The 25,992-nt window shown below is 36.3% G+C and overlaps 1 protein-coding gene across 2 annotated transcripts in view; it reads right to left on the bottom strand.

Annotated features, from left to right (window-relative positions):
• LRMDA (leucine rich melanocyte differentiation associated) overlaps positions 1-25,992 on the bottom strand; it is a 707,689-nt gene that overhangs the window by 286,488 nt on the left and 395,209 nt on the right. For both annotated transcript variants that reach the window (XM_074592366.1, XM_074592367.1), the window contains 2 exons: positions 19,207-19,333; positions 8,933-9,072 (listed from right to left, as the gene is read on the bottom strand). In XM_074592366.1, the coding sequence (XP_074448467.1) occupies positions 8,933-9,072; positions 19,207-19,333 (267 nt within the window). The remainder of the gene's footprint in view (positions 1-8,932; positions 9,073-19,206; positions 19,334-25,992) is intronic.

The raw sequence follows: 25,992 nt of genomic DNA on the forward strand, positions 1-25,992 counted from the left end.
ACGTGAAAAAGACTGTAAAGACTCCCCTTCTACAACCAAGCAAAATTTAATACTGCAGATAAACCTTTCCGTCAAGTACACCTTTCCTCTGAGGCAACAGCCTTGTAAATTGTTAATAAATGAACTGAAAACGCTCAGACAATTTAAATGTGAATCCTCAATCTATGACTTTCAATGATAGCAGAAGAAGAGTCACTTTACAAAACAGAACGTGTCCTAAGACCATTTATTAAACAACAGCTACAGATCTATGAGACTGACACATTCTTAGGCTCCTCCCAGCTTTCCTGGCTGCCCTTCCAGTCCTCCCTGGCATTTTGCTGGCCCTTATCTTTCAGTGGAGGAGAAGCTATCCATCTTGCATTACTGGCAGAAAAGCTCTGATGACAACAGATTCTTTCAAATGAAGACATGTACAGAAGGAAACAGTATGTCAAGAGTGAAGAAGAGTGAAGCTAAAAACGAGTAAAGACACCCACTAAGTGTAGGGTGAGAAAAGATGAATATTCAGGTGAAGAAAACATCGGTATTAGAAAATCAGCAAATGTTTAATGATGGAATGAAATATGCCATTGAAAAGCAGGCTGCAACAAAAATGACAACAGACTAAGACAGCACTGTCATCTATGCTGACTTTGGATCACAGCCCTAGTGTCAGTCTCTCAATCATTTCAAAAGAGCTTAAAATTATAATAGCATTCCTTGATACAAATGTATTTTTGTGTTTTTAAGTCATCCTGACTGCACTTCAAAAAACAGAATTAGCACCAGTACTTGCCAATTCCAATAACAAAACCAAAAAACAATCCCACGTAAACTAAACAGCAAAATACACCACAAGTCACAGGTTTGGGGTGGATTTTCTTTTCTTTTAACTTGTACTCCTTAAGAAGGGCAAATATTAAAAAGTTATAGGTTACCCCACCAGTAGAACAAAGGTGTATCAGCGATTAATTCTTTTAAAAGGTGATTCAAAATACAATCCCATTTACTCACATTCCTTTTACTCAATGTGGGATAAAACTAATCTACGTTATATGAAAATAATATGATACTTTTTTATTAAATGGCTGAAGAAAAGCATCGGGCTTCCTGGATATATTTTAGCTAGAAATATGAAGATGCAGTTTCAATCTAAATGTAACACAAGTTTGCCATAAAAAATACAGGAAAGGATTACCAAAGCCCTGGAATGAACACTTTACAATATCAATTCAACCCTTGTAAATTTAATCCAGGGTTATTTGTTGCACAAAATCTCTTTACTGTGATGTATGACTTAGTTACTAAGGTTATCACAGCAGTATCCTAAAGTTGCATAGTACATAAAACATTTCAGTTAACAATGCAGGGAGGTTAACTCCCACAGATAACCTACTATCAGAGGGTTAGACCAGATGACATGCCTCTGTCAGCTTTCAGGAGCTATTGATGGTTCAATCAGTTTGTTTTGAAGGTAAAGTACAACAAAAGGGCACTAAACTTATTCAAACTGTCAACAGGGACTATCTGGAATGTTGCTTGCAGGTAAGTAATTTTGGGTGTTTTAAGACTATTATCAAACACCAATGGCTGCAGAAAAAGACAGCTACTAATAACACAGAATGCAACCATCATAAAATACTTTATGGCAGGTACTTGGATCCATAAATTGCATAACACGTTGCACCTGTTTTAGACTTGTAAAATCACTAGTTAAGAGAATGCTATTTAATGAAGAAAGACCCATCTAAATTTTACATTATGAATTTAGAAAAGTTTATTTTTTGATTGGTTGAAGGGCAGGGTCTCCCTGATCCCCTTCTCCCCCCCCCCCTTTTTTTTATTTTAATCATTTTGAAACTTAGCACTGCTCCATGTGCTCTGAGACTGCTGTTACTGGGTTTTAACATCTTTGCAATGGTGTGAAAAAGGGTTATTATCTTCAGTGATGAGGATTAAAGGTCGGGTCCAGAGAGTGAAATAAAAAAGAGACACCATGAAGGTGCTTAGAGATCCATTTATCACTGCCTGTAAACTGATCTTCTAATTCACAATAGATTAAGGAAATGAACTATGTAAGCAAAGTTGCATCTTCTTTTGTTTAGAATCATCTGTTCCCCTGGACTCCCAGTACAAGGAAATAAAAATGAAAATTTTCCCATGAAAATAAGCTAATAAAAGATATCCATCACGCACAAACAGGAACACTCAGAGATGGAAAAAGACCAGAGAATATCACATTTCATGTTATTTCAGTCTGAGTTAAGTGAAAATGACAATAAAGATTAACAATTCATTTACCAATTTTATAAGTGTTGCATGTGATTGGAATTATTTTAGCAGTTTTTACACAGACCTGTCAAGATACTGGAAAAGAGGGACAGGCTTGAAGGGGCATTTGCAAAGGAATGCAGTGAGTTTGGGATTCAGCTGCTATTGACATTGGCAAAAGCTCAATGGGGCAAAGCCTTCCTTTGAAGAAACATGTTAGAGTTCAGAAAGGGACAGAACAAAGGCAGCTTTGAGATCAGCTATTGCTATTTATTAAACAATACATTACTCTAGTTTTTATACAAAGAAATACTGTCTCTGATACTGACTTACTCTACAGCATTTAAGGAACCACAGGTTTGTCACCTTAACTCTGCCTTACAAACACAGAAACTAAGACCTATTAGTTACCTTACTGGTACATTCTGTGTGTGTTTCTAGTTCTCTACCGTGTAACAGTCATTACTTAAAACATAGTCCTTGGGTTATTCTCTCAACCCCAAAAATCAGTGATGGTTCACATAATCTTAGGAGAGAGTTTCACAGGTGAAAAAAAGGCTTCAAAGAGAACATGTTAAGTGTTCCTTAAAGGATCAAATGGAAGAAAGGAACAAGCATATGCACAAAATTTGTCAGTCCTAATCCAAAACACAGGTCTAAATAACGTTTATGTCAACGCCTTATTTTTGTTAGTTACTGTATAATTTCATTCTGATCTATTTTTTTCAGTAGCCATTAGGTTCAGCCATAAAAATTCCTTCAGTTTTAATGAGTTTCAGTACGCTACTCCTTACTATTGTCAAACAGTTCTAGGAAATTTTTATTCCAGAGCTGTGAGCGCAAAAAAAATATCCCATATCATAGCATCTAAGGGCCTCAATTCATTTATTACTTCCCTTGGAAAAGCAGATAAGTTGTGGAACACGGTTGGCCTCCTGATACTGAAAGATAATGGCATCACCCATGAGCCACACTATAAGAAAATCTTAAAAGTGGCAATAAATTACTTGGGGAAAGAATGTTTTGGGGTTGTTTTTTTTTTTCCTCCTTCCACTACAAGAAAAGTATAGTAAATTTGTATATGTTAGAGTTTCAGAGAATACAAACTCTTCCACTGAACCTTTAGTGAAAGACTATGGTAAGAACGAGATTCTGTATAGACCTTTATTTTGTACTTTTAATAACAAAAACTGGACTATAAAAACACACTATATGCAGCAATATTTAAGTTTTAACAACAAAATTAATCTGGCACTGAAAAATTGAGAAATAGTTGCCCAGAAGGATGCAGAAACATCTGTCTCTACCCGTATCATAACTACCAACATGCTCTTTGTTTCAGAAAGTGTTTACTTTCATTTTTCTATTTTCTGTGCTATTGTATTTCCTTTCTTTGACAATCATAGAATATAAAAATAATATATCTATTTCAAACTTCGAAGGGCTGATTACAGTTTTGTAAACTAGAAATAATAAATAACCCAAAGTCACCAAAGTCACATCAGCATTCAAATGGAGAGAGATGACAACAAAAATCAGAAGGACTGAGCAAACGTGTATGACACTGAACTAGATTATTTCCTGTAATTGTTTCTTCTGCACCACCGAAAAGTTTAACCCCCTACCACCACCCTTACCCCACGAAACAGCATATAAGTGGCTGCAGAATTTCCATTTGCAACAAAATTTCCTCAATACAGAGTTAAGAAAGCCAGGTCATAAACTTAAACCAACATCTTCCAGAAAAGAGGGCATGATGTTGGCATGAGGTATGGTAGAGTATCACATAGCCTTTGTGCAACTTCAGCACTGCTTCGTGATGACCATGTAATTCTGAGGGGCTCCTAGGTCGCTCAGAAATCTAGACTACCTTCTAATATCTAACATCCTCCGCTTTACTTCAATGTAGCAAACAACTCTCTGAATTAGAAAAATATCTCTCTATACATGTAACAATAATTATAGTTATTCTTGACTTACTGAGTTAGTATGGACAAATTGGGGTATTATAGACTTCAATTTATTTGGCTGAACAAACACATGATAATAGCCCTTACTCATAAATCCTTACAGTGGCTAATCTCAGGTGGAAGTTGTATGGCTATTTGATGTCTATCAAATACAGGGTTTTTTCTTGCAGGTACTGTAAAATGACAAGGCCTCATGCAAACAGTGAAGTAGCACAGATACAGGGATTATACAGATGTAAGGGAATACCCTAATCACCTCATTAAGCACATAAACAACATATCAAGAAGTACCACAGACTTCAATCCATCCTACTGAAAAAGAGCCTCAACAGTAAGTTCACTGATACTGACCAAGTATATCAGCATCATTTTCATTACTGAGTGAGGACTTCTAGTCCCTTATTGCTTCTTGAATACGGATTTATGTATTTATATTACCAAATTCAATAACAAGACCATTTAAAAAAGATAAGTAGGTTCTGTCTCAATTTAAAAAAAAAAAAAAAAAAAAAAAAAAAAAACACCAAAAACCACCAACCAACCAAACACTAAAACAAAACAAAACCACAATACAACAAAATAAAACTGCAAAGAAACTAAAAATGCTATAAGAGGACACAGCATTTCACAGAATCAAACCTGTGGGATGCGAATAGCTGATTTAGCTTGAAAAGTTAATCCATACAAAACGCATGCACTTCCTTTCTTGCTGTTGTATCTTAAGAGGACTTCATAAGGTTATCACCATTTGCTCGCCCTGCCAAAGATAGCATATCTAGTATATGTACTTTTAAGCTAATTTAAAATAAACTCAGGCATTTGTTTCCACTTGCCCTTGTTTCCATGTCAACAGCACTTAATGAATGCATCATTCCAGGAAATGTCAATAAGGAGCAAAGAAGAATGAACAAGCACTGAAAACTTCACACATGGCATACATCCTTCACAATCATATCGCTTTAATGAAAATAGGTGAGGTCACCTGCCGCATTCGCAAATGCTTTGTAATACATTCTGACCCAGATGATTTTTCACAGTTCAGTAACACCACGTTTGAAGTTTTCCCTGCAAACAATACACCCAGAGGACTGACCAAGTGCGGGTACAAGAGAAGCAACCAGCAATTACTGTGTTGACTTCTGTTACTTTGATCTCCGGGTCATGACCTTTGCTTTCACGCAATCTTCAAAGTAGAGATTGTAGAATAGGTTATTTTAGAGGACGCACTGTTTTGCAAGCTATTTTTCTGTGTTTCTCGCTTCCTGTTTGAGCCAAAAGCTTTTAAAACTTTCCTATTACCATTATATTTTAGATATTCTGCTTTCCTTTGCCCTCACCCCCAACATACCCCTTTAAAAAATAGCACTTCCCAAATATGAAAAGCTTAAAAAACAAGATAAAAAATAAGAACTTATAGCACTTCTTAATATATATATATATATTTTTTTTTTTTTTTTTTACAGAAAGTAAAGCCATTTTACAATCATGGAAAAAAACATGAGTTCTTAAAATGAATCAAACAAGTTTGCTTCTAAGAATACTGCAGAAGGGAACTTTCCATTTACTTTTCCTGTCCAAGCAAAAATTCCAATACGAAACATAGAAATATTTTCATCGATTTGTTCTCCTACATATTTGAAAGGTAAGGAGAGGGAAAAAAAAAATACTTTTTCAAAAAAAAATCCCACTCAAATATTACTATGTTTCTTAGAAAAAAATAACTACTTTGAGAAAAAGTCATAACAATGTTTTTGTAAAAAACCTATTTTAAATTAAAAACTTGGGAAAAGCTTTACTATTTAAATTGATAGAAACGGTATACCAATGGATTATCTGACGAACCAGATTGTAACTTCCTGACAAAAAGCATAGTTTTATACATTTTCCAAGTATTTATGATAAAACCTTATTATTTTAAAAATAATATTACTTTTTATCTCTGTTACTAATATCACAGTAAATCACTGGACCTTGAGTTTTTTAAAATTTGATTGTCCACATTTTGTTAAGGTTGAGATTTTGGGGGTTTTACAGATCTTTTCAGTTTGTTGGAATGAGAAGATTAAGTAAAGCTTTGATTTCTAGCACCTTTCTTTTTCTGGTTGAGGAATTAAATAGCCTGAACTCTAATTGAACTCAGTGGGAATGAAATTAAAGCTCAATGAAAAATGAATCTGTGGCTCCAATGGTCACTGCAAAAATTTACAAAAAGAAGTTCCTATTCAGAACAAAACAAAACCAGTTAAAGTTTATGGTATTTCATGGCAAAATATTTACATAATTCAGGTTCACTGAAATGCAATGTTTTGATGTATTTGTATGCAAATTTTGTCAACAAAATAAAAATCTTATAGAAAAAGTTACTTCGAACTATTAAAAAGTTATGAAACCCTCCATTTGAAATGTTTGCTTTTGAGATTTGAAGCAATACATTTGATAAAATACAAATACTTTCTCACTCAGCAGAGCTTGCTTGTGTTAAATCTGTGAGATAAACCTGTATGTTTGGGGGAAGGAAGAAAACAGTTGTGTCCAAGATGCTTCGGAACGTGTATTCAAGACTCCAAATTAGCTATTCAGAGTAAAATTAGCAGGGTACTTTTAATCAGTTCCACCATGTGGGTCAATATAGTCCCCAACAGATAGACAGACAGACAGGTGGATGCTTTTGGTTTTTGAGACTAATGTTGTTGGGCAAACACATTTCATACAATGTAACAATTACAGAAAAGGATAGGAAGCTTTCATTATAGCAGCAGAACCATAAATCATTCAACTAATTAGAAGTACATTCTTCCTTCTTAAAAGAGCTTTAATTAACCTACTTTATATGGAAAAAAATATACCCAGGATTTTGAAAAATTGAGGGAAAAGAAAATGGAAGCAATGTTGCCGTTTACAGCAGATGCATAAATACAATCACTTCACACTTTGACACGGTGGTTTGCCACAATGTGACCTAAAACTACCTTGACCTCCCTGAAATCAACATTTTTGCATTGAAATGAAACAACAGACATGCTTGTTTTGATGTATGGCTCTGTGACATATTATAAATATTACATCATATAACCACAGAGGATGTCAATCAATAAAGAATTTTTTCAGACAGCACTAAATGAACCATGGGTTCTTGCCTCTGAATGGCTCCTTTAACATACTACTTTTGCTTAAATGATTAATAGGAGACATATTGTCAGAAAACATACTTAAAGTGAAAAACAGTAAACTGTAGAAATATCATTCATTTTTTAAGCAATTCTCTAGTGCAAATGTCACATAAATTTACATAGAGACAGAACTATTAGACTCTCGTAAGCTGGATAGTAGGCATACCTTCCACTCAAGTGTGAAAGCAATGGGAAAATATTTTATTAAATATAGGCTGCTGTACTCGGTGAAACCCCAAATGCTACAGCTAGGCTGGATTTAAAAGTTGAATTGTTAGAAGGTGCAAGTCTTTAGGCTAACGATAACCTAGAAATCCTTCTCAAAAATTTGGAACAAAGAAAAAAGTATATGCATACCCAGGACAGCTGTGCTGCTGTTTCAACATACAGCATTTATGAGCAATAAACTGGTGCATCGAATTCATGCCACTTCTCAATAAACCTGCTTTTTAGTCTCTGCCACTTTGCATGGTTTTATCCTAACTCCTACAGCACAGATTACATGAAGATAAAATCAGAGTTCTATTATATAACTCTGAATACTACAGGTGATCTGCTAATAAAAAGTAAGCTCAGGCTCTGCAAGGTTGGCAGCATGGTGACCAGTGGCAGCATGGTGACCACCACTGCTTGGCTCTGACTTGCCTCACAGCCATTTTCAGCCCATGTGAAAAATGCCAGCACGCAAAGACTGAAATCTTGTATTGGGTGTGAGCAAGAAAAAAGAAATCCAATGACTTTTTTATTTTGTTTTATAATCAATGTCTCAGTTCCTAAAGGTTATAGCTATGAAAATTATGTCACTTCAAAGCAGACATTCCATAAGTTTTGGATCTGTGCTCACAGTCGCCATCAGTCACAAGTATTTTTATTTTTTAAAAAATAACCATTGGAATTTTTAGCAACATTCCAGTTGGACATATAGTATTTTATCAGGCCACCATATTAATTTCCAGATGACCTTTTGTATACTCTAGCTCATTAAAATTACATTAGAGAGATAGTTCAGGGGTTTTTATTTGAATCTAAAGACTAACTGCTCTGAGTAAAGCAGCACAATGTAGGAGTCCTTCTGTCTTCTTTAGTAGTGCCTTTATAAGTATAGAAGAAATTCATCACCATAATCGAATGTTAGCAGAAGACAATGCAACTGGCTATCTGAGTGTAGTGATTTAAATTTTTTTATGTACTGTCAATCCTTAATGTATGTAAATGTTGCCTTACCTTGGCCTTAGAGAGGGAAAAGCCATAAGCAGGCACATATGAGCACCCACATTCAGGAAATCCTGTGCACACCTGCTCAACTCAAAAACGTGCCGTACAGCACTGAAATATTTCTTGAAATAGGGTACCTGAGAGTGATCTTGCTGAAACGCAGTTACTCAGATTTCCAGGTGTTTCACGGCAGAATATACCACAATGCTTTCAGAATAGATGTTTGTTTGTGCCTGTGAGTTGGTTTTAGTTCAATATTTGTCTGGTAATAAAACAAAATTGACATACCTTATCAAACTATATCAATACAGTGAAAACACTAACCTGTACCTCTGGTAGTCATCTTCATCCTTCTCTTTGCAGACCAGTTCATTTGGGCAGGCCATGTTTCCAAGCAAACTTAGATACTGTAGCGAGGGCACAACTTCAGCCAAATGGTCCAAAAGGCTTTCTAATTCTGTTATGTGTCAAAGGTTGTGGGTTAAGGATTCAATGGCATTAATGAAAAAAGCATTTAAAGTTGCATCATTGTTGACTTAAACATACATTTCAATAACTGACAATCAAATTTAGTATGGCATTCGGGAAAATGTCACATTAATTGTTCCAAGGGCAAACAGGGATAAACTTCAGTCAGTTTTTTGGCATGGAATGAAAGAATTTGGCTGTTTTGTCATTCTTTTCTCCCCTTTTCTTTCCTAGGTGGTTCACTACAAAACATTAAAACTTTGACAAAATGATGGATGCTGTGTGGTAAAATGGCTAGCAATTGCTGGAGCCATGAAACTTTTCCAGCATGGAAACAAACAGTTAGTTTCACAGCACATTCATCACTAATATATTCAGTCCACTGGAAAATGAGTTGGTGTTTTGTTGTTTTGTTTTTTTTTAAATAAAAAGAAAGAAAAAAGTCAAACCACAACAACCCACTTTCACTCCCGGCATATAAATGCTTTGAATGCCACAGCAACACATTTGTAATTACTCAATTAGTATATGTGAATTAATGCTTCACTAAATGCAACTTAAAGACTTCAGCGTTACAAGTATTTTATATACGAAGCTTTAGAGTCTTGTAAAGCATAAATTTTTCATTAAAATAGCCTTATATTTTGGTGTTCATGAGGCTTTTTAACATAACTATGTTCCTCAGAACATAAATAATGATGATAAAATATGTGTATAGTTTACAATATGTGTAAACTATATTAAAACAAACAAGCGAAAAAATGTTAAACTGTCTTTTAACCACTGCAATATTGGAAATCACAGCTTAGGTTTAACCGTAACAACAATATTCAACCATTTAAACCCTGTTGATTGATCAAATAAAGCAAATTATTTTGTCAAATTATAGTGTGACGGTCTTTAAGACTGGAACTATACATTCTTATTTATTTCAATTTATATGCAGAGAAAAAGGCGTGATTCTCAAAAAAGATGCCATGCATATGCATGTAAAAAGTTTTCAATGTTTAAAAATTGACTGACTTAGACAATAGTAATAATTATTCAAAACCATTAAAGGACATTTCATTGCTCTGTTTTTCTCCACTCCTGCTGTTAGAGACCACAACTATTGTTTTAAACCCTCAATTCACTTGTATTGCTATTATTTATACTTGATTTATGTGTTTCTGTTATCTTTGTTATTTTTAGCTGATGGAATTTACTTTATTTCTTCACCTCAATATCTTAAGGGCAACAGAAGCAATACAGAATGGAAAGAGCAGCTTCATTGTTAAAATTGTGGGCTTCCTTCTGTAAGTCTGAACTTTTATTTTATTTCCAAACACGCATGAAGATCATGCTGACAATTACTAATTTTAACAGATTAAAATCAATGTTATCTACACTCACAGTTAATGTTCTGTCCCATAAGAGCTGAGGAATCATACTCAAATATTTTGTGTGAGTGAGAAAAATGAGGGTTTGAAATTAATTCTATTAATTAATTGAAAAGGTGAAAATGCTAAATTTTGATTTGGCAAAGTCACATCATGGAATGCTATATGCCAGTAAATAATCAACCAGATCCTAAGAAAAAAAACTTGGTTAGCCAGGATGAATTCTCAATCAAAATTTGGTGCTAATTCTCATCTTCTCACATCTGGACCTCAAGCTCATACATAAACTTTTTCATGGCTCTTTCAGGAAATATGTGACTATGATGGGAAGGTCACAAACTGTTTTTCCACACATTCAAGTAAAAGGCTTTTTAAAAATTTCCTAAGACTGTTAGAGAAGTGCTTGAATCTGGCACCCTCCCTCAGCCAGGAGAAACACTTAATTTCTTGCAGGATTGCTTACGTTGCAAAAAGTCTCCCTGAGAGAAATAGTTTATTATTACAAAAGACAGTTATTTCCATAACAGCAATCACATACAAGGGGTTAGCTATTGCAAGGCTTAGATTGTATCTGGCCTTTTCCTATTGAAAGGGAAAAAAAAAAGCTAACCCCCAAACTTTTGGCTTCTTCTATGGAGCAAACATGCAGAATTTTTTCTTGCCAATTCAGAACTTTTTCTGGGGTAGAAGCTTTTCTCCCCAACAATTTTCTGAATGTGGAGCATGACACGTATACTAAATCTCATCAAAATGTATGTAGATATGTGATGATGAAGAGCAGTGTCAGCTTAGATCTGCAAAATGTGTAAGATTATGCATCAAAGTCCTATGACAAGCAAAAGGGAGAGACCAAATTCACTAAAAGTTTTGTGTAAATAACAGTAGTTGATAATCTGCATCTCAAAAACCTAAATCTCCCCAAATTTGGAAATTAGTGTCTAGATTCTAATATCTCATATCTAAACCCTTAGCATTAATTTTACAGGCAGAAATACTCCCCAGATTTTTTGTCTTTGTTATCTTTTACTCATCTCCCTCTACTGACACAGATATTTGGCATCCTAGCACGATTTCAATTTCAGCTGCAACAGAAACATGGGCACAGGACAAACCCCAAGAATCAGACATAATCACCTCAAAAGTAGAAGGTCACTAATTCACAAAAAAGTTGAAGCTTTGCAGGCTTACACAGCCCAAAAATAACAGGACACCAGCAACACCTTAGAGCAAACCAACCTGTGGCTTATGATAGGCAACTTTTTTGTGCCAGCATTAGCAGTTATATCATAAAAAAAATAATTAAAATTTCTGTTCTTTAGAACTTTAACTACCTTTTCTCATCCCTCTTACAAACAAACCAAAATGCAAGGTATAGATTATTTTTTCCAAGAAGCCCCATCCACCTGCCGTATCAGTTATTCTTTACAAAGCATGTAGGAAAAAAAAAAATGCTATCCTGTTCAAATCCTCATGATTAAGTGTTTCATAGAGACGAACCATAAGTCATGGTGCACTTCTAGTGTACTGTTTAGTTAACCAGCATGTCATATAGTTATTTTAATCACAATACTCGAACTATATGATGCCACCAAAACTGTAAAGTCTTGCTAAAACTATGCCAGGAAAATACAGGGTAAGAAAATCAAAATCAAGTCTGAAATGTTATTGCCAGCTTCCTTTTTATGGTTTATTGTTGCAGCCTAAGGAGTGCCATATTGGCGCAATCAGAGCCAAAGAGCTGCAAAATCCTGCTGCACCATTTCTAAGACCAGTTTCAGCTCCATTGTCTCCAAGAAGGAAAGCCACAATTAAATCCATGGACAGTGGTAATGAACAGTTATTTATTTATTTATTTATTTAAAGCTCTGTGACAACGGTCCTGAACTGATTTTTCTGAAGTCAGTGTCACTGGTCACCAGGTGAATACGTAACAGTGATGCAATTACTTACACTATAGTCTATTGTTTGGGTTAAAGTGTCACTGCTATGACAATTAAAGTGCCTTAATGTAGCAATCCATCTCCTAATTCAAGAATGCCATCCTTACTAATGTATTAATGCCTGTCTTTCTAACAGACTGATTAAAAAAAAAAATTGTAACAATAACAATTTTAAACTCTTCAGCTCTTTAGCTCACAAGATAAAAAATTAATCCTCTGCAATTATACAACAATGGTCCCCTCCAAAAACACAACCTGGTCCCCATGAATAATTAACAGAAACATACTAGGCGTACTTTAAAATTTCATCCTCATCAAAAGGCAATACTGACTTCTTACACTATTTCTAATTTTAAATTAGGGAAACATTTACAAGAACTGGGTATCTCTCATCCTCAGATTAACTTTTTTAAGCCTCTTCATTATGTTACACGTATGTATACCACACATGCATATTTCATGTTCACAGCATACACAAGCATGTCACCATATTTTCTGTTCAGAAAAACAAATGCTACCAGCAACACTGAGACATTAGCAATAGAATTACTTGGAAAATATAGTACTATGGTAGGCCCAGTTAAGCTGCAGAGCAATACAATTTTTTGCAAGTTTTATGCAACCAAAAATATCCTACAAATAAGTATGTTCTGACTTGTCTATTTTCACTCATTATCTGGTACCCAGTACCATAGTTTTTGAGGCTCTCCAGAAGGCAAAAAGAACAAGCGAAAGCCCCAACCAAATGATGCATCTCCCTTCTCTGGCTAAGAATTAACTGTTTATGCAAGCTCATAACAGGACTATGGCCTCTTACATATCCTTCAAAGATTAGTTCCACAGTATTCAAGACTACTACCAAGGAAGGATTGGTGTGACTCAAAATTAAATTGTCCCCAGGGAACAAGGTCAAAGTTGTAAACTTTAAGTGGATAGTATAACGCCACTTCACTTAGTCAATTTTAGGAGAATCTCACAAGCAGGGACAGCCATTTTGATGCTAAGCTGTGTCTTTTGACAGCCAGCATAGTAAAAAGACCGTTCTGTTATACTTCTGAGAGGTTGTGTGGATTCACACAGGAACCACTGGATGATGTCTCATGTGTTGCACTATTCCAGACCTCTGTGTTCTCAAGCGTCTCTTTAGCAGTGTGCTTTCACTAGTCCCTCCAGCATATTTCCAGGGCACATCCACTGCATGAATCCTTTATAGACAGTAATATAAGATTCCAACTGCTTTAAGTATCGAGAACTTATGCTGGTCATCCCCAGACTTCATACTGTTTCCTCTCTTACTGGAATCCTTGGTATAACCATATTCATGGTTGCTCTTCAGGGACAACTGCTAGTCACATCTATGGAGAAACCTTTGCTAACAATTTCTAAATGAAATTATTCTATATAACCCTATACAAATGCTATCCTAACATATAACTGTCTAAAAAAACTAACCTACGCATATTTCCTATCTCACCCCTCAATTCTTTTTGCATATAGTCTGAAGTATGCAAGAGAACCTGTGATTTCTTCCTGTAACCTGTTTCTCTGCCAGCGTTCTTTTTACTAGTCACACAATCAAATACACTGACTTTATATGAAAAGTAACCACTCTTGTTCTCTCTCTCAGTGCTTTCCAAGTTGTTCCACCTTTTCTTTTTTTTCCAAAAGTTCTTACTTAGTCTTTTCAAATTTTTAGGCATCCCACTTCCCCAAAAGAGTTGCAGGAAAGCTTTTCATGTTAATGACCTTCTGTGATTACAGCTTTTGGAAGATCTTGGAAGCAAAGAGACAAAGTAAAGAGCAATCAGCTTTACATTCAAGATATTTTTGAAATATGTACATAGAGAATATCAGAAATATCACACAGAATTCCAGACTGCCACGCAGAAAGACCCAAACCTGTCATTCAAAAGTCTTCTGCCAACCAACCATCTGTCATGCAGGTGCTGCAATCAACCTAACATTAAAACAGCTGGATAGCACTTCTACAAGAGTCATAAATGAGCAAGTTACCTATATTTATTCCCATTTGAAACATTTGCTTCAATTAAATTTATCACAAACATGAAGTAGCAATCACAAGCCATTCCACAGGCAAATAGCCTTGAAGCAGAAGTTACCAATTCTCCTCTGAATGCAGTGTGAAAAGATCTTTGCCACCTGAACGCTTTTCCATTAGAATATGCTAGGTCTTCAAGGTTGGATGACCACAGAAATAGCTTGCAATATGCAAGTATACATCTTTCCCTTCTCTATGTACAATAGGATGTCACACACAGTCATTTGTATGCCATGTTCTGGCCTGAACCCCATCTGGTAGGGAGATAGGGCCTGCAGATAAGGCCTTGTTCACTGACTTTAAAACAATTTTAGTCAAGAAAGGAAAGGTGCAGCATGGGTGGTAATCAACTAAGTCCATACGTCTCATGGAGAGCTTCCTGCACACTGAATACTTGGGAAAAAAAAAATCCCATTCTACCTACTGGAGCAGCATTAGTTTTCTCTGTGTAGCTGGAGTTGCCAGTGCTTTTAAGGGCATTTCAGAAAGCCCATAGTTCCAAGGCTGCAGTTTGAAGACCAGGTTTCAATATTGTTAGGCACAAACATGAGGAAAAGGAGAAATTCCTTTTTCTCGTCCTGCAATCAAATTATGTTTCTGGTTCTCTAGAGAAGTCCATCCTGAAACCATATGTGTCCTTTCTTTTAAAGTTTGGCTTTTGTTTGGATTTTTTTTTAACACTATTCTGCCCAAATGTTGCTCAAGGTTTCCAAGGCAACACAAAGACAATCAAGAATAAAGCAGCAGCTTGCCATTTTTTTAAAGTTCTGACTGCCGTTCCCCAACAAGCCACACTCAGATTTATCCAAATCCGCAATTGTGGCATTGAGAGCTCAGAAGCATATACAGAAAGATTGCTGTACCATTTCAGCTCAGATCTTTGTTTAGTGAAGATAGGGATCTCTGCATAATAGGAGACAATTTATGTCTTTAACATATTCACTCAATCTAAACATCAAGTCCTCAGCACTTAACATAATGAGATTCTGGTCAGACTGGGACTTCTAGGTCTTCAAGCACTTCAGGACAATGTAAGAACAAGCACAAAGGCAAAATAAATTGAAATGTACAGTTTGGAGGTCAAAGAACTTCATAACTGTTAGGCATTATGATGAGACCTCTGTGAATACAGATTATACCAGAAGTACTTATTGGTACATTCTTCAGTTGAGGTACTCAATGCACACTGTTTTTAAAGACTCAAGAATATATAATCCTTAGATCTGAACCACACTGATAACTCCTCTTGTCCTAAGTAATGCATATACCATTATGGGCATTCTGCCCAGCTCTAGACTTCCCACTCTATGATGTGAAATACTTTGGTTTTCCTTTAAACTATTCAAAACCTATGCCTAGATTCAATGTCTGCATTCTATATCTACATTCAACGCCTTTATTCTAAAGCAATGTTAGTATCAGTTCTTCAGAGGTATATACAATGTATGCTAAATGGATAACCAGCTCACTGGACTCAGCAAAGAAATAGGGCTTTTACTTCAGAGAATCACAGATCTGGTTCATTATCAGACTTGTCTATTTTGAAGTAAGCCAGTGAACACCGTCTAATTTTCAGCATACAGATATATATATTTGACAAACTATCACTGCTGCCCTTTTGAGTAGTTTTAACAAATACTAAAAAGATTGAAATGTAAAGGAAATTGAAATGTCTATAGTATATACTCCCACTGTAACACCAGCCACGATCAGCACAGTGAAAAGCCACGAAATGTCACACTGCTACAATACACACAGAGAAATACACCTATTTAGAAGTCTCTTAACTGATTCTTAGTATCTAGTGAACACACTTAAAGGAGAAACAAGGCTCCCCATTACAAGCATAGGTGATTACAGTCAGGAGTCCTCCCTCCAAAACCAACTTCCTACCTACCACCCCTCCATCCTTAGTCTGTACTGCTTTCTCCCATCCATTGTGTCTGATAGGGAAACTAAGATGATATGTTTCCCAAAGCAAATCAGACTTTTGTAAAAACAAACATACTATACACAAGAAAAAAGCATGTTAGAGACATGTAATCCAATAATGCACAATGTTGATAACTATCCTTTATGTATTTCAGCTATACAGACTGCATTTTAAAATATTTTTAACAGATTACACGTTGAGGCATAACAGTAGGAAACTTTTTAAAATAGTAATATTTAAATTTTCTTCTTCCACTTATAGTTGGAAAACTGGTAGTGGCCTAACTGTAACTGAAATACACAACCACCCTGAAGAAAAAAATACTCGATGATTCTTCTAAGTATTTACCTGATTTAGAGATAAGCTTTCACATTTGTACACTGTATCCAGACATTATGTTAGGAAGGGCCAAATATTATTTACACATACAATGCCACACAATAAGTGAACCCTGTAAAAGGAGCAGAAAGCTCTTATCAGAACTATCAAAACAGGATCTGGATCAAAATTAAGCCAAAATAAAAGGAGAGAAATAGCAAAGAGTACAGTAATATTAAGAGATACCCAGGAAAGCTCTCATATGAGTTTTAAACTTTACATGTTATTCCAGTTTTCACAGGGGTCAGTTTGGATTTCTGTTTGTTTTCATCTCTGTCTCTCTCCATATGTATACGTGGTAATATTCCACCAATTGAAGTTTTGTTTCGGAACAGTATTCTTTGCTCATTTGTGTCCTCTCTGTAGTGCTACTGTCATATACTAAACAGTCTTTCCTGTAATGTATTTAATTTTTCTATTAAATACACATTGTTATTTGAACATTCTTAAAACAATTCTGTTGAGAGATTAATCATTAAAAGAAGTGATTCAAGTTCAAAAGAGACCTTTTTCAAATATGGTAGCCACATTCAAGAGACGAATCCAGAAGGTCTCTCTGCGTCTGAAGACTGCTTATCTTCCCTACATGAGATTATTACTCCCTAGGGCTCAAAATGTTAATGATGGACAGCAGTTATTTTTTCTTCTCTAGGCAGTTTGTATATATTAGGTGCTTTACAAGCATTTCTGCAACTCCTCTATTAAATTATTGGCAGCACACTACCAAACGTATACATTATTTCTATAACCTGGGTAGCTCAATACTCTCAAAGCTCTAACTTCATAGTTTTAAGATTGAATTAAAAAAATCCCAGGATAGAGAAAATCCTTCTTATCATGTTATCATTGACTTTGAGAGCTTACTCACTTGACAATAGTATTTTAAGTATGTCTCTGAGACCAGCAGAAACTCTTCAACGAATACTACTGACAGAATAATTTTTTTTCCCTCTGATTTTGTTCGCTGAGTTCTTATTCAATACACCTGCCCTCCCTTTGGGTAAGTGCAGAGCTCCTCCTTGACATTCCCACTAAGGACAAACATACTCAGATGCTTTTGGGTCTTCTGGCCAAATTTACATTTCATGCTTTGTAGAAGGAGATATGCTGCACAAGACATACCACCACCAGCCTCAGCCTTCACCTCAGCAAAAATGTTCTTGTACATTCTTCATCAAAGCATGACCAGTTCAGATTTTACCATGGCAGCAAACAATAAAAGCAGTTACTCAAATACAACCCACAGAATCCTGGCACTAACCAGAAATTCAGACAAATACCTAGTACAGTGATGATTGTTACTGCTCAAGAGACACTCTTGGCAAACTTCCAGGGCCCCAAGAACAAAAGTTACTCTGCTGATTTTTATTTATTTATGGAGTCAAAAATAAGTGCAGAAATCGTAGAATCTGCAGTTATTTTTATTCTCCTCAGTAGGAGGATTTTTCTTTAGTAGGAGGTAAATTGCTCTCTGTTTACATTGTCTGTAATAAAAACCTGCAGTTGAGCAGCCTTACCCTCACACTACAATTACGAGGACAGGGCTTTCATGGTCTGTGTTCTAAGACTCTGCAGGCCTTGGTTGGCCTTTTGGCCACAATTTGATCACCCTTAACTTTTGTAAAACCATATATTACACATCTTCAAATCTCCAGAAGCTTCAAAGTATGGGAAAATTATTTAATAATCAAGTCCATACCCAGACCTTGCAGATAATTAGTTTTTACAGACCATTATCTATAAGCCTACAGACTGGGGGCTCTGATTCCGCAGAGTACTTAGGCAAATGCTGAAATATTTATTTTGAATAAACTTAAGCAGGCAATAACTTCAGGCATATGGAGAACTTACTGATTGGTTATGAATGGACTTAACTATCCATCTACATACTTTAATGTATTAAGACTTTGATTTGGACTGCATTTTATATGCATTTATACAGAGTTGGAACACCAAGGACACAGTGACTTGCTTTTACAGCTGCAGTTGCACAGCAGCTACCAAATTGTGCATATTACCAACTTCGTTAAAATAGAGAAAGGTATTACATTTCTTGGAGTTTTAAGAGCTATCTAAAGCATAAAATCTTAATAGCGTTTCACTGCATTCTCTATTCCACTAGAGGTCAGCCTGCAACAGAACCCCAAGCAAACACAGGAACTGCTGCACACTGGTAGCACTGACATTATTTTCTTTCTCTATTTTATCTATTAGAAAGATTTCTTCAGAGCCATAACTTAGATCTCTCACTAAAATGGAGCAACAGGAAGATATAATGGTGCATTTCATTTATGAATGACCTATAATAAATTACTATGAAGTATTCCAGGTGCCAAACGAGAGAATGCTTTGTCTGCACATGAACTATATTTCACATACTTTAATTTGGCTGACACATAAAACTCATTTGACATTTTGCAGGTATTTCTTTGAAAGGATATTTGGTTCTTGTTGAGCGTTAAGGTATGGAGGTGGGGTAACCTGGGTAACAGAAGGTCATTTCCGAGTAGATTGTTGTCCAAGATCAGCTCTTCCAAGTAACTGAATGTTTTCAGTCCTTCTAGTGACCTGCAAACGACAAAGGCAACAGGAAAAATGATACTCCACTAAATCAGGGAGGTCATTATGAGCTGAAATAAATATTTTAACCTTCCCTTTCAGGAGTGGGAATAGTTTTGGTTTAGGCCTGTCAGAAGAGTGAATGACAAGCATTAGTGGCAAGGGGAGTGCTGGCACTGCAACACATCCTTCACATGCTGGCAGGATGAAGGATGGGGGTCACTTAGTGAGTAGCCAGGATCCAAAACAAAAGGCTTCAGATATGGGGCCTGCAGGATGAATTTGTCAATGTCTTGTGCCTTCAGGCACCCAGCCTCGCCTGACCCTAACCTCCATTCCCAAGATAAATAACTCTGTCACAGTTCACCTTCATTCCCTGGACACAAATTTAAGTTGTCATCCATCATTTCTGCCAAGAAATATCATACCCCGCTAACAATAATAAATACAACTTCAAGTATCATTTCTTAGCAGTTACCTTACATGCAATAATAGGAAATGGAGAAGGGTTTGGTTTTTTTTCTTTTTATTAACCACTTAATTTGCTTCTTGAGTCCTTGCAAACAAAATAAAATGTTCTCTACAAAATAAAATGCAGAATTACTCCAGACAGAAAAAGCATTTGCTTTCTTTTCGGAACTTACTGTCCCACTGTCAAGCCACAGGTCAGACTGCAGAGAGCAGCTTTAAAAAGGAGCATTTCACAACATGGAAGTGCACATGATGGCTTATAAATAAGCAAGATTCGGGAAGTATTCATTCCTCTGATAGCAAACTACAGGGAAAAAAAAACTAAAAAGAACACTTTGGTACCATGTTAAGGCATCTATTCCAAACTTGATACTTAATGCTTGCACATTCCAACAGGGAAAAAAACCAACCCACACATTAATCAACTAAGACACATGGTATACGGAGCATACGCACAGACACGCATTCACAGCTCATTCACCTACCAGACACCTAAAGATATGCTGAGATTGCATGACTTGACAGCTGATCTACTATGCCTACCAGTGGGAAGATCATCACTGTATCTCCTGGCTGTTTTATAAAACGTGATGAATAAGGGAGATGCAGTCTATACTATTTATTCAGTTTCCAATGACATTTATACCGACAGGATTTCCTCACCCTCCCCCCAGTTTTTGGCAAAGATCAAAATACAGCCAAGGTCCCTGTTGGAGTTCTACAGGCACTACTACCGGAGGAAAATACAAATATTATTAGAAAGTATATAGGTTTCAAATTAGACAATTTAACATTCATCCGTCCAACAAAACCAAGATACCACTTTTGTAGATACAACTTACTGACGACTTATAAATCACAGTTAGAGGGTTCAAACAACCAAAAGAAATCAAGTCCGTGACCTTTACACTGGGTACTGTACACTAAACTATGAATATTCAAGTAACATTTGCACAACACTGAAACAGTGTATTTCAGTCCAAGGACTCCAAAGGGTTCACAGTCTGTTGATTTAGCATTCTGAAAGGGAGGTACAACTATTGCTAATGCCGTTTTGACGCTGGGCAGCCAGACCTGAAGAAAATTTGCCATGCCTACACCCTATAGCATATCTATATCGTTACAACGCATTGAGACTACAATTTCTGAAGCTGAAAGAACAAAAGCCTCTATTATAAACTATACTGGAACAACCACCACAGCAACAGTCGCACTTTTTGCGCTTGCCTTTAACAAGCTGTTTTGGGAAGAACTCAGTTCAGGCTACATAAACTGTACACCATTAAGAGCTGTGCTAGCATGCTGCATTAAGCCAGCTATTTCAGCAAAGGGTCGCAACAGACTTGGTTTTGCCACAGTCAAGATCAGAAGAGAGATCAGCAAACATTTCAGACAGTGCTTTCCCCCCAAGTACCTTTAAAAGGCAAAATAACCCAGAGGAAGTAGCAGTGAGTTTATCAAGCTGTTACGAGTTTTCATCTCAGTTTATTTGACAAACCTAGTTTAGCAAATTCCCCTTAAATACTCTTTATTATATAAATAGTGGATTATTTCCAAACCTCACATTTCAATGTAAGACTTTGACTTGCCAAAGGAGTTCAGAGAAGGCCACCTCCTTGTCAACACCACAGAGCCTTATGGGATGTTAATAGGTCCTTTGTGAAAAAACATTGTTTGGGCTCTGGTCAGTGTCAGCATCAAAATACACATTGTTCCTGAGTTATGTTATGCAAATATAATACTCTTATCATAAGAATCAGCAAATGGTTGGCAACTGGCAAGGAGAAGAAAGCACACATCCAAAACTGCTGCAGGGGAGGCATAAAACAAAATGACAAGCCATGAAGTGGGACAAAAGGCCTTGAAACACTAGAGGGAGTTGCCTATTGAAACAGCCTTTCTTTCACAAGCCTGGGCTGAACACGGGGCACTAGTTTCATAGATAGGCAGAGAAAATTGTGCACAAATCTCCTTACACCTGTCTGGTTTTGATAATTTTTGCCATGTAATGTTATTAGCTGCTCAGTTAAAAAGGAGCCGTGTTACACAGGGGGTTGCTTATTAATTGTTGTTTTCATGTCATCAGAGCAGTGTGCACTTGGTGATTTAATCACCTAAATTCAGAGTCCAGGGAGATGGGAGGGGTTGCCACAGTATAGAGAGAGGGTATAGCCATTAACATAAATTTACATCCATACGTTATTTTGCTATTCACAGAATTCTTATTTTTCATCTTAAACAGAAGAAAAAACTAGCACCAAAACAAAATTGTTAAGACAACTGGCAAAGAAACAAAATAGGAAAAAATGTGTTTGCTATCATTCAGTCATTCTAGCTACTAAATTCAAGGCAACAATCTCTACCATTATAATATATAACAAAACATTGCCCAGCAGTTGTACTCCATAATTTAAAAGTTTTAAGTACAATCCACACAAGAGGTTTTATGGTACAAATTTCAGCAAGACCCATAACTTGTATGTGCCTCAATTTCCCATCTGCAGATGGGGGATAAGAACGGATTGCAATTATGAATTGGCACATAGAAAGCATTTTTGAGAAGCTGAGGTAGAAACCAGAACAAAATACTGGCATTTTTATTTTTAATTAGGGGGAGATAGTTATATTAATGTACTCCAAGTATTGCCTTATGAGTCCATGACAAAAGCAGAGAGGAGTGCATATATATACACACAGCACAGCAAGAAGCACACAAACACCCTGAGTACAAAAAGAGGGAAATCCCCCAAGAAAGAGAACCAGTGTAAAATTAAATCTGTGCTGTTTTCTCATAGTTCACAGCAGAAAAAATGTCTCACCGTATTAGTATATTAAAACGAACACACCATCTTACCACTGCAATACAACCAGCACTGAAGGGGCAGTGGCAAGTAGTTGTTTTCCCTAGTTTCAAAAGGCTAATAAGCATCACTAAGGTGTATTGCAGGTTGCTTTTCCCTGCTCTAATGACATGAAAGCTGCCCATTATCTCACCCACAGGTACCATCTCAGTTACCTCATCGCAGGGCTCACGCTCTGCTCCCAGAGGAGAGCAAGTGCTGCCAAGAGATTTCCATTGCAATTTCCAAAGTCACATCAAACCGACAAAACATCACAACGCATTCAGCGCCGCCTCATTCAAACAGAAAAAACTTTAAGTTTCCACTGTAATTAACCCTATCCTCGTTAAGATAATTATGATCAAGCTCCCTGTCACAGCTAATATCGCAGCATCATTGCCTATGGCTCACGCTTTGCCCTCATTAGCTTACAAAAACACTGTGCTAAACAGGAAACTGACTCCCTCTGCAAAACGATTTAAGATGTTCTGTAAGCAGACAGTAAATAATCCTTTAGAATACAAAGGTCTCAGAAATGTCATTTTATCCAAGTCCTTCAGCTAATCAGCGTGATTTCTTCCAGCCTTCTTTTCCATAATTCATTTATAGTTTGTAACAAAGTTTTAATCGTAAAGGAATGTCATGGCCGAGATTTTTATTTTCCCCTCTATGTGTATGCATGGCAATTGTCAACTACACTATTTCATATGGTCCCTCCAGCCTGATGGGGATTTGGTCACAATGAAACTAAAGAGCAGCTCTTCATTTTGGTAATATTTGACAATGAAAACACAAGATTTTAAAAATGAAAAAAAAAGCAGAAGCCTCTCAAGTAATGGACGAACACTGGTACTCGGCAGTTGCCCTTGTCTGGAAGAACAAGCTGTTCCGAAGTATATGCTGAAAAAGAAGCGTTTCTCACATTTTACCCCACCACTCCATTAATAAGACAGCTGCCTCATATCTAATGACTTTTTCCTCCTGTTTAACAGGAAAAGAGAGAGCAGTTAACAATATGTAAATGAGAGAGTTTGGCTTTAGCCCTGAAATTGATTTGCACTCTGTTGACAAGAGATAGCCATTACCAGAAGTTAAAGACAGAACTGTTACAAAACAAGGGCTTTTTAAAATACCTTTTTTCTTGCCTTTTATGTTTCAACAGATTAAAGGAGAGCAGAATCAACACGAGAACCCCAGTAGTAGATAATTTCAGTATTTAAAGAATAGAAATGTAATTTCTATTCCTCCAGCACCTGCCAGCTAAGGAGCACAAAGCATTTTTTTTTTAACATTAATGAATTACTCTTCAAAAACCTGCTGAGCTTAAAATTCCATTTTGTAGTAAAGCAGAGAGAGGTTAAGTGACTAACGAAAGGTGACCTCCAGCAATTTTCTAAGAGACAAGAAATAAAACCCAGAGCTCCTGACTTCTAGTCCTTTGACTTAACCTCACCAAAACAAAACAAAGACCAATAAATAAACACTATATATATATAAAAAATAAGACAGACACCTGTGTAAGTTTAGATTTTGCATAATTCCCTGGGAATGCAAAATATCATTTCAGGTTTACTTGCGTTGATTCTTGCTTAATTTTAAATTCCATTTAATTTTAAATATAGCATACAAATAAGGGGAAAAAAACAAGCTATTTCCAATTCTGTTCTGCTGGTGGAAGGGGTTAGGTGAATCTTCTGTGCAAACTCCCTCAGGCTGAGACCTCTGTCAGAATTCTACTCTCAAACCTGCTTTGGGGGGTTCTGCTCTAAACACACCTCACCTGCGAGCACAGAAAAATATTTAAGTTAATATAAATATTTTATATTCTATAAATATATTATATAAATACAGAAAAAACATTTTAAAGAAAATAGAGCAGGTAGAATCCAGTTCAAATTCCAGAAAAACACATCACTCTCACTATTACAATCACAAAACCACTGCAAATCAAAGGTTTATATATTTCCTGCACACAGAGATAGTAATGGCAGATAAACTACAAGTAAAGCATCAAAAAATGACCTCTACACCATTCAAGCATAATAGTTTTTCTTTTCTGCAGTTCTATGTAGTGTTCATACCCATTTTTCTGCATGATAATACATCCAAAAAGAAAACAGAATGGAGTATGCAATGGACAGTTCTGACACAACTTCTGGACCAAAGGAGAACACACACAAATAAGGCACCCCAGAGAAAGTAAAAAACCTCCGAAATTTCTAGTGGGGCCAGGCCCCAAGTTAGACCAGACAAGTCATAAAACAGGAATCACAAAATTCTGTTCATAGAATCATAGAATTGCTGTTCAATGGAGAACAAGCTTACCAATGTTTACCAAACATGAAATGCTTTGTTTTGTGTAATATCAGAGGAAATGTTAGTATTTTGCAGGCTATCTAGAGGTAGTATTTTGCATCGCTTCCAGTCAATCTGTTTCTAGCTTTCTGTTGCTAGATAGAAAATATCTGGAAGCAGCTCTTTCAAATAAAACTTAAGGCACGCCTGTGAATATGGTCAGCAAAAGAGAAAATGGAGAGAAATGAATGAGCAGAATCATTAAATACATGGGAAGAAAAGATCTCCATAAGAAAAGATTAAACCTGTGTTATGAACTGGATCTACAATTAGTTTCTGAGTCTTTTAATATAAAAGTCATACTTAACTTTCAGACATGCAATAAAATGAATATCCATCCCTTGATTTTCCCCTTTTCTTATACACTGAAAGCACACAAGACTACTTGGAACACCTTATTACCAAAACATCTTGCACAACAATCATAAACTAGAGCTATGTAAGCACATTAAAGTGGGGGGGTATTCATGACAACCCAGAATCTTAACCTGGTTTTTGTAGTCTTATTCTGCCTCTTATGTGGCAAATTCCATTGCTTAAAAAAAAAAAAAAAAAAGCCCAAACAACTCAACCCCTACAAGCCACCACCCACCCCCGAACCTCAAAGAAAACACAAACAAAACTAGAGTCAATAGATAGACAAGAAGACATAAGAGGCCCTCTGAATTCTAAACGTTAAGCTCACAACATTTCAAATCATTTCAAACCCTTTCCTACCAATTATAAAACAGATGTGCAGAACTTCTTGAGAAAGAGAGATTTTGCTATTAGGCAGCAGCTCCTCAAATGATGGAATTATCTGCAAAGCAACAACACAAACTTATCTCGCCCATCTGTAGAAGCCTAGCTGCTCATAACTCCTTACAGCCAGCGACAAAAGATGGGCGCTTCCAGAAGGTGAATCAGACCTTCCGGTGAGGCTCAGTGAAGTACATACATTTGGGAGGGATGAACATAGCCTATTTGTCCAAAGCCTTGCAATGAAATTAGAAGAAATCACAA

The sequence above is a fragment of the Larus michahellis genome, chromosome 6 (assembly GCF_964199755.1).
Source record: "Larus michahellis chromosome 6, bLarMic1.1, whole genome shotgun sequence".
Lineage (NCBI taxonomy): Eukaryota > Metazoa > Chordata > Aves > Charadriiformes > Laridae > Larus > Larus michahellis.